At 59.3% G+C, this 8,718-nt stretch overlaps 1 protein-coding gene across 1 annotated transcript in view; it reads left to right on the forward strand.

The window, feature by feature from the left end:
- Positions 1–313: 313 nt before the first annotated feature.
- Positions 314–8,718, forward strand: part of PTPRN2 (protein tyrosine phosphatase, receptor type N2) — a 299,480-nt gene continuing 291,075 nt past the window's right edge. Inside the window, exons 1-2 of the mRNA XM_025044908.1 lie at positions 314–734; positions 3,728–3,841. Coding sequence (XP_024900676.1) covers positions 314–734; positions 3,728–3,841 — 535 coding nt within the window. The remainder of the gene's footprint in view (positions 735–3,727; positions 3,842–8,718) is intronic.

The following is an 8,718-nucleotide window of genomic DNA, read 5'->3' on the forward strand; positions in this document are numbered from 1 at the left end:
ATCAAGATAAACAAGATATTCTTAGAAAAATCTGGCGATAAACCCCATCGATGTTTTCCCTTTTCAGTGGAAGAAACTGGCGCCCGCTCTGGGAGCCCCTGGTCAGGGTACAGGCAGCGGGGAGGTCGCCACCTGCCTTCTCGGGACCCCGGCGGTCTTCCTCTTTAGGGCCTTCCACTCTGGTCCCAGAGTCGGTGGGGACCCAGCGTCCGCTCTGCGGAAGAGAAGGGCGGAATGCCGTCTGGGAAGCGGGAGTCGAGGGAAGCCCCAGAGCCCGCCGGGTTCCCCGCGCTCGGGCGTTCGGCTCCGCGCCATGCGTGTGGTGCGCTGTGAGCGCTGCCCAAGGGGCTGGGGATGTCCTCCCTTCGGAGGGGTGCAGTCCAGCTCCCCTGGGGCCCACGGCCATCACAAGGACAGCGCCGCTTCCCTACCCTGCAGCCGGCCGCGTACGGCTTTGTTGCTGCGCGGCAACTGTGTGGGCCGCCTGTCGGAACAGCCCGGTGACCGCGGAGCCTGCGCCACGACTCGGGGGAACCCTGCGGCCGGTTCGCCTCTGAAGAGGCTGTGGATCTGCCGAGCCCTCCCGCTCCAGGCCGCCACTCTCACCGAGCTACCCTCCTCAGAACGGGCTCTCCCTTCACGCCTGTGGCTCCTGGCCAATCGCCAGCGCTGCCCGCCAGGCCCCAGCAGCCCCGTGGCCCGTGGAGGAGGCCGGCTCCTCTCGGCCTCAGGCTGTACGTGGCCAGCCTGGCCTGCTCCAGTTTTGAAGCTCTGTCCCCTCAGTCCCTGTGCCTCAGTGACGAGGTGCTTCCTTCCCTCTGCAGAGCCTGCCCCCCGGCCTGGCTGTCCTCACCAGCCCCATGCAGGTGACTCCGCTGCCTGCTGGATGAGGTCGGTGCCGCTTCGTGCTGTCCATGGAGCCTTCCTTCTGCTGCCCACACCACAGTTAGGAAGGACCGAGCCACGTGCCGGATACTTAGCTGCCTGTCGGTGCCACGAGCGCACCAGCTCCTTGAGGGTAGAGTCTGCAGTGTCTTCCACCTGTCCGTCCTGTGGGACATCAGGACAGACTGGGCATTTCCTGAGGTTAGGATGCCAGGCAGACACGGGGACAGGTGATGGTGAGAGGTGCTGCCCACAGAGCACACACAGTCCTCCAGAGGAGACAGAGGGAAGGTAGGGAAGGTGAGGGCGGACGAGGCGCCAGGTGTGTGGCGCAGTTGCCAGCGACATCTGTTTCCTGGAGGAACGTATCGCGTTCAGAGAGCAGCGTCCTCGGGCCCTGCATGAGCCTGGCAGTTACACACATGTTAGAGGCCACGTGTGTGTTTACATGTACACATGTACACACGCACACAACACACAGACACACAACACACAAACGCACGCACACACACATGTGTATCGACACGCAGCAAACGTGCGGCGGCACACATACATGCACACGCAAACACATGCATATACACGCATGACACGTGTATGTAGGTGCCCATGCGGCCCATACGTGTGCGCACATGCACACTCACATAGGACATATACGCGCATAGACACATACATATCTAGACACGCATGTACACACACACATGCATGCAAACAATACAAACGACACGTACAAATCAACATTTTTCTGAGAATATATTTACGACCTTGTATACCACAAACCGAATTTAAAGATGTGCACACGCGCACACATGTGCACACACATGTGCATCGACACGCAGCAAACGTGCGGCGGCACACATATGTGCACACGCAAACACATGCATATGCACACATGACACGTGTATGTAGGTTGCCCATGCGGCCCATACGTGTACACGCATGCACACTCACACAAGACATATACGCGCATAGACACATACATATCTAGACGCACATGTACACACACATGCATGCAAACAATACAAACGACATGTACAAATCAACGTTTTTCTGAGAATATGTTTACGACCTTGTATACCACAAACCGAATTTAAAGAATGATGCCATTATTCTTCGGGAAGGAAATAATATACCTAGAACGTTCCAAATAGATGGGAAATGTCCTTGGCCGGTTTTCTCCACGAAACGGTGTGATTCGGTGAGTTTCCGGAGGGAGGTGCTCGGACGCACGCAGTGACCAAGCGGCTGAGGGGTCGCTGAGGAGGGCTCCCGCGGGGGTCGGGGCACCTGGTCTCTCTCCCTGTCCCCACCCTGGCCTCGGCCTCCCCTTCCGTGATGTTTGGGGTCGGACCGTGCAGATGCTCCTTCTGGTCCCTGCAGGCTGAGGTTGCTACTTTCCAGATATTTCCATTTGAAAGGTGAAGGGAATGTTGCAGGTGCCTCTAAATGGTTCTTCATTGTTCTCTCCCTTTTGCTCAGGCACGGAGGTCTTGGCCGAAAGAAAATCGAAGGACAGGGACACTATTGTCTGTATTCGCCGAGCACTGTTCATTTCACTGGGTGGTAGCAGTGAGGACGACACCCTCCCTCTGAGGGAACTGTCGCCGGCATCACTTTGGGTGTATGTGGCAGCCGCGTGAATTTGGGCGAGGCGCGCAGACACGGGGCCAGGGCGGAGAGCCCAGCGTGGCAGAGGCGACCGGCAGAGCATGCTATTTCTCCACGGCCGCTGTCGGCCTGCTCCCAGCCGCTCCCAGTCTGCCCTCTCGAATTCTCTGGCTTCGCAAAGTCCCATGGAAAGCCACGCGATGCTCGTGCCACCGAAGACGACTCAGTGCTAATCGCACGGCGCCGTCCGTCTTGAGCGCACGTGTGATTTCAGAGCGGCACTGACTGAGTCAGCCTGGCACCGGGCAAGCGTGCGTCTGCCAATTAAACTTGTTGCATTTGAATGGCTTTCTTCAGCGACACTCAGAGCAGCGGAGCTGTTGCGGACAATACGAGACGCGGTTTCCCTCCACCCTGGCCTGAGTCTGCAGATGGCCGCCTGTGTGTGAGGCGCAGGCCCCTGAATTAGTCTTTTGTGTGTAGGAAAGGCAGTAATTTGAATGTTTGAACCCCCCACAGGAAGCTTGTCTCAAAGTGAACAATTTGCCGAATAAAGACTAATTGGGGCCTAAATTAATTGGAAGGTGTGGTTTGAAAGGGTGTTGATGAGCTGGGCCTGTCACTTCAGACAAAGGGAGTGGAGCTGGATAAATCGGTCCCCACCGAGAGCTCACTGCTGTGCGAGCACCTCTCTGCGGCCGCGCCCGCTGGCCCGCGTGCCCGGGGCTGCCCGCGTGGCGCCGCGTGGAAGACGTTCCCACCGTCCTTGTGGCTTCTGCAAATTAGTATTCGTGCTTCCTGGGTGTTCTGCCTCCATCCAGAAACCCTGCCCGAATGTCACTGATGCCTTTGCCGCTGGATTGGCAGAAGCCAAGCTTCGCATCAAAAATGAAATGCGAACGCCTTGGCCAGGAAATTGCAAAGCGTGAGGGGTGGCAGGCGCGGGGGAGGAAGGGACGAGGGCGCGGCCCGGAAGATCAGGCCGCACTGGACGCCCAGCCCCGCGCTCCTGCTTCGCGCGCGCGCGCTTTCCGCGGCACTCGGAGTCTGGGGTTAGAGAAGCCGCTGCTCTCCAGCGCTCCTGAACCCTCAGCTCCTGGTGGCTTTCCAAAGCCACGTCCCGAAGCCTCAGCACAGGGCACGCGTGGGACTCGCTGCAAGGGCGCGAGCAGTGTCTTCCTCCTTTCTGGAAATGGAAAGTCACTTTTCCCTTCTTCTCTGCCTCCTTTTCTCACAGATGGAGTGTTTGGAAGGTGCCAGAAGTTTCCGGTGATGGACGTGTACCGCTATGAAGTATCTCCGGCAGGTCTGCAGCAGCTGACAGCCACCTTGCAGCAGCTTTCCCGCACAGGTAGGTGGGCTTGGGCCCGAGCCGCGTCCCCACCGGGCCAGCAGCCCGAGGATTCTGGCTGGTGTCACACCACATGCTCAGCAGGTGCTTGGCTTCTCAGAGACCCCTGGGCCTCTCGGGTGATGCAGAATCAGAGGAAGACTAAGTCAGCCAGCGTCACGGCGGAGAGAGGGCTGGGCGTGGGCATGTGGCATGGATGTCGCAGGAGTTCCCTCGGGGTGTGAGGTGGTTCTTGTGTGCTGGAGTGAGCGCGGGAGCCACCGCGGCGATGGCAGTGCTGCCGACGGGGGTTCAGGCCAAGGTCATGGTGCAGCATGGCGGCCGGTGGGCGACTCCTCGCCGGAGACCACGCTCAGAGCTGCCCTGGGCAGCGTCAAAATCAGCCCGCTCCTGTTATGCAGCTTGTCGCCATGCAGCTTTGTCCCAGGAGGTCCCTGTTACCTATTTGCTTCATGGGTGCTAAGATAATTTAACAAATTATAAGAATTAAGAAAGTATTAAGTATAATCATGATTTACCGAGCATATGTATCTTTTAAACCGAGAAGGAACCAAACCATCAGGCTCGCGAGATCACGGCCTGTGTCTGTCACCAAAGTAAAGCCCTGTCCCCACGCACGTGCAGTCTGGACAGGGCCGACATCCCATCACAGGGTGGTGCTGGGCGAGAGAGCAGTCAGGCTCCCAGGGGGTGAATCTGCCTGCCAAGGTCAGTACCCACCCTCGGGCCGGGCCTGGGAGCGAGGGACGAGGGGAGCCACGGCCTGGACTCCACACCCACTCGGGGTGGCAGTGTTCCCGCAGGGCCACGAGCGGGCCCGTGAAGCACAGGTGTGCGCTGCGGCACGTGGGAAGAGCAGCACCTGCCGTGCGCCCCTGATGCTCACGGTGCAGGCTGGCCTGTGAGGGGGCCCGAAGTTCTGCAGCAAGGCGTTCGCCGATTCGTTCGGTCCAAGACGCTGGACCACGGCACCCTTTCTCCCAAGTCACGGCCTGTAGCAGGGCGCGGTCGGAACGGAACCACTAGGAGACCGCGTCCGCGGTGAGGCGCGTGCGCAGGTGCGGGCCGTGCGCAGCAGTGGGATCTGGAAGAGGGTCGCTACCAGGCCGTCATCTGTGCACCCGGAGCCTGAAGTCTGCGGGGCAGGCAGTGGGGAAGGGGCGATGGGTACAGACGGGTGATCGAGGACAAGGAGGTGGGGAGCCATGTGTGTTCTCATCAGGGAGCTGGAGAAGCTGAGGGGGGCCTGCGCAGGCGGGGCAGTCACCGGCCGGTGCTGTGGGTCAGAGCGACCGTGTGAGCTGCAGAACAGCTGTGTCCTAGTAATCGGTCTGGCCTCCTGGTAACTGGTGGCCCGCCATCAAGTGTGCCCGCTCTGCGGAGGCGTGGCAGCGGGCCGAACACTTTCTTGAAAGGAGAGTGGTTATCCGCAGAGAACGTCATGCTTCTGCTCCCGGCCCCGAAGGTCCGCGCCGAGACTTACCTGAGGGGGCCTCCGAAGGCTCCGGACGCCATCCCTGTCTGCCTCTGACGGCCGCTGACAGGCGAGCGCCCCACCGATGCGTGTGGAGGACTGCTTCTCCCTGCTCACAGCGGCCTCAGCGTGTGACCACCCATGGGTGGGAAAGGTGGCCGAGGGCCCCGGGGCCCTGGTAGGGCGAGGGCGTGGACATACCTCCGCTGTAGCACGGGGGCGTGCAGCTGGCGTCGCTGCGTGCGTCTCCTGGCTTCGTGAAGTCAGGGTTTGGTGTCCCAGCTGCATCGGGACCCGCTCGAGTGTCCCCAACCCGGTTTCCAGCCTCCGGTCTCTTCCCACGCGCTGCCCCTCGTGACGAAAGAGCCGGCGAGACTGGGGATCGGTGCCTCGCAGTCACACAGGGCTCTGGTGTCTGTGACTCGGAGGCTTCAAGGGAGCTGGTTTATTCACACCGTGGCAGATAAGTTTTTATTTTTCAGAGATAAGATTTGTTTTTTAGAGCATTGTGAGACTTACAGAAGGGTCGCGCAGAAAGTAGGGTAAGTCCGCACATACTCAGGCAGCCTCACCTCCTAGAAAAGCTTTCCCGGATGCGAGCATCGCGCGTGAGGGTGGCACACTCGCTGCAATTAATGAGTTAATGTCGACACACCATTAACTACTGTCCAGAGTTTACATTAGGGTTAACTTTATTTTGTGCATTCGATGGGTTTTGACAAACGTGCGGTGACGCGCATCCGGCATCACGGTGTCCTACGGAGCAGCTTCACTGCCCTAAAAATCTTCGCGTTCCGCCCGTTCCCCTGGTCTCCCCGAGTCCCGCGCTGACCACTGATGGTTTCACCGTCTCTAGTTTTGCTTCTCCAGAGCAAAAGGACTCATCCAGCGTGTGGCCCCTTCAGACGGGCGTCTTCCACTTAGTAATCGGCATCCGAGGCATCCGTGTCTCTCCACAGCCTGGTGTCTCTTTGCTTTTTAGTGCTGCGTAATAGTCCGTTGTCTGGAGAGACCACAGTTTGTTTATCCGTCACCTGCTGACGGGCACCTCGGCTGCCTCCAAGTTTTGGCGATGATGCACGGCGCTTCTGTGACCGTCCACGTGCAGGGTTTGTGTGGACATAGTTTCCACTCCTCTGGGTGGATGCCAAGGTGCAGATTGCAGAATCGTCTGGTGAGAGCTTGGCCCAACTGTCCCAGAGGCGGGTGTCGCGGGCAGGGGACTTACTAAGCTCCCTAGAGACGGTTTCCTCACCTGGCAAATGTGGATAGTCAGACAGGGCTGCTGTGAAGTCAATGAAATCAAATCAAGTATTTTGAAACATTTTATAAATATAAGTATTTCCAAATAGTAAATGTTATTTATTTCAACAATTTCCATCTTAGGTCAGCTGTTACACAGATCATATGCGTCTATTTTTTTCTAGTGGGTTTTATTGGTTAGGTCTGTTCTCAGGTCAAATGCCAGAAAAACAGCCGTTTTCCGAGGGACAAGGATTTGTTCTAGGCCTGTCCTTAATGTGGTGGCGATGACGATGGTGATGAGAAAGCACATGGGCCCTCCTGACAGCTGCTTCCCCTCGGCACAGGCCCCGGAGCACAGCGCGACTCCCACGTCCAGAGGCGCTTGGCGCATCCTGGCAGGTCGTTGGGTCAGGCCGGGCCTTGGACAGACACCAGCCCCTTGACTGAGCTTGTTCCCAGCACCAACCACAGCACTCGGATCCTAAGATGCTGTCGGCAAGACGGGCCCCCAGGGAGGAAGCGGTTTGTCTCCACTGTCTCCCTTCCAGGTCATAAGGTGCCGCGGACTCCCGCTGTCTCTTCCTGGGAGCCCCTACCTGGGGGTGGGGAGGCTTTAACTTCCGGACAGACGGCTTTGGAGGGGGAGTGAGGAGCAGCTGGGAGCAGGCTGTGGGGCGAGCACCCAGCCTGTGTCGGCCCCGCGGGGACGAGCCTGGCCAGCTCGGGCCTCTCTGGGCGTGCTGCACCGATGCAGGTGGACAGGGACCAGGATGGACGTCCGGGGCCTCGATTCGATTCCTGTCTTTTCTGCTGCCGTACCAGCCCTTAGCCCAGAAAAGCAGAACGTCTTCAAAAGTATTTGGACATAGGAAAGCAAAAGTGCTTTCTAGAACTGGGAATCGACACCCTCTCACTGTAGCTGCTGAATTGCCATCTTGTAAAATACGTCCTTGATGCTGTGACGGCATCTCTCGGAGAGAGTGGGGGGAGGCCAGATCGGGGGAGGCGTCTCCGCTCGGGCGGGTGCTCTGACGAGGCGCCGCCCTCGCCTCCTGGCTGTGCTTTCCTACAGCCGTCTCGCCAGTGCCCCGGACGGCGCAGTGCAGCCCCAGAGATGGGGGGCGGGGAGCGCGTCTGCGGCTGTGGCCCCGGTGGGTGTTCCGCACCGCAGGGTCCGTGTGTGTGGTCTGGAGCGGGTGCTCTGACACCGGCGGGTCCGTGGTCCTCCACGTGTCTGGGGCTAAGCCAGAGGCCCGATGGCCCCGGCCGCCCACCTCTTGGCCTGCGGAGACCAACCCGCCAGCCTGCGGACCTGGCCGGGCAGGTGGTTCTCTTTCCTGCTGTCCACAGGAAGGAAAGGGACGCCATAGGACATGTGCTTCTGGGAGTCCCCACCTTCGCGTTGTGTCCGCACCAGATGCTGCTGTGTTGCCCAGAAGCTGGGCTGGGGGTTCACTAGAAACCCAGTCCTTCCTAGGACACCCAGTCCCTCCTAGGACACCCCAGCCCCAGGGCTTCTGGCAAGGACTGTGGAGCGGAACCCAGGTGCCTGCATTTTCAAAAAGCACCAACAGTAATCCTGAGAGGCGTGAAGTCCCTTTGGCGCCCCACTTTGTAGCCCCGTCTGCAGCGCGTACTGCTGACCCGTGCCCACATGCAGGACGGGGTTTATGTAGCCTGAACCCGCGTGAATTTAAAGTTGGGTAATTTCGCTGTAATTTAGATGCCGGACAGCCTTTCCTGTCGTTCGTCCTATAGCGGTCTTGTTATGAGTGCTCCAGTGTGGCTGCCACTCAGAACCTGGGCTGTCACCCCCTTCACACCCACCCACACACATGCGCACGAGTGCCCACACTCCATGTGTACACACATTCACCTTGACACACACACGCCAGTGTTCACACGCATCCCATGCACATGCATGTGTGTGTCCACCGCTTCGGGGTCCCTCGACGAACCCTGTAGTTTCCAACAGTGCCGTGCAGTCTGAGCTTTCCGACTTCTGCAGCCCGCGTTCCCCCCCTCAGCCTCATTCGTGCCCTGGATCGTCTCGTTCGCCTGGTCCCGAGAGGCTCCTCCGTGGCCCGCTGCCCGGACGCGCGGGGAGGCGGCATCACCAGCACCGGCCCCTGCCGGTCCCCTGCGCTTGGTGCGTGTG

Source organism: Pteropus alecto, unplaced genomic scaffold (assembly GCF_000325575.1).
Source record: "Pteropus alecto unplaced genomic scaffold, ASM32557v1 scaffold320, whole genome shotgun sequence".
NCBI lineage: Eukaryota > Metazoa > Chordata > Mammalia > Chiroptera > Pteropodidae > Pteropus > Pteropus alecto.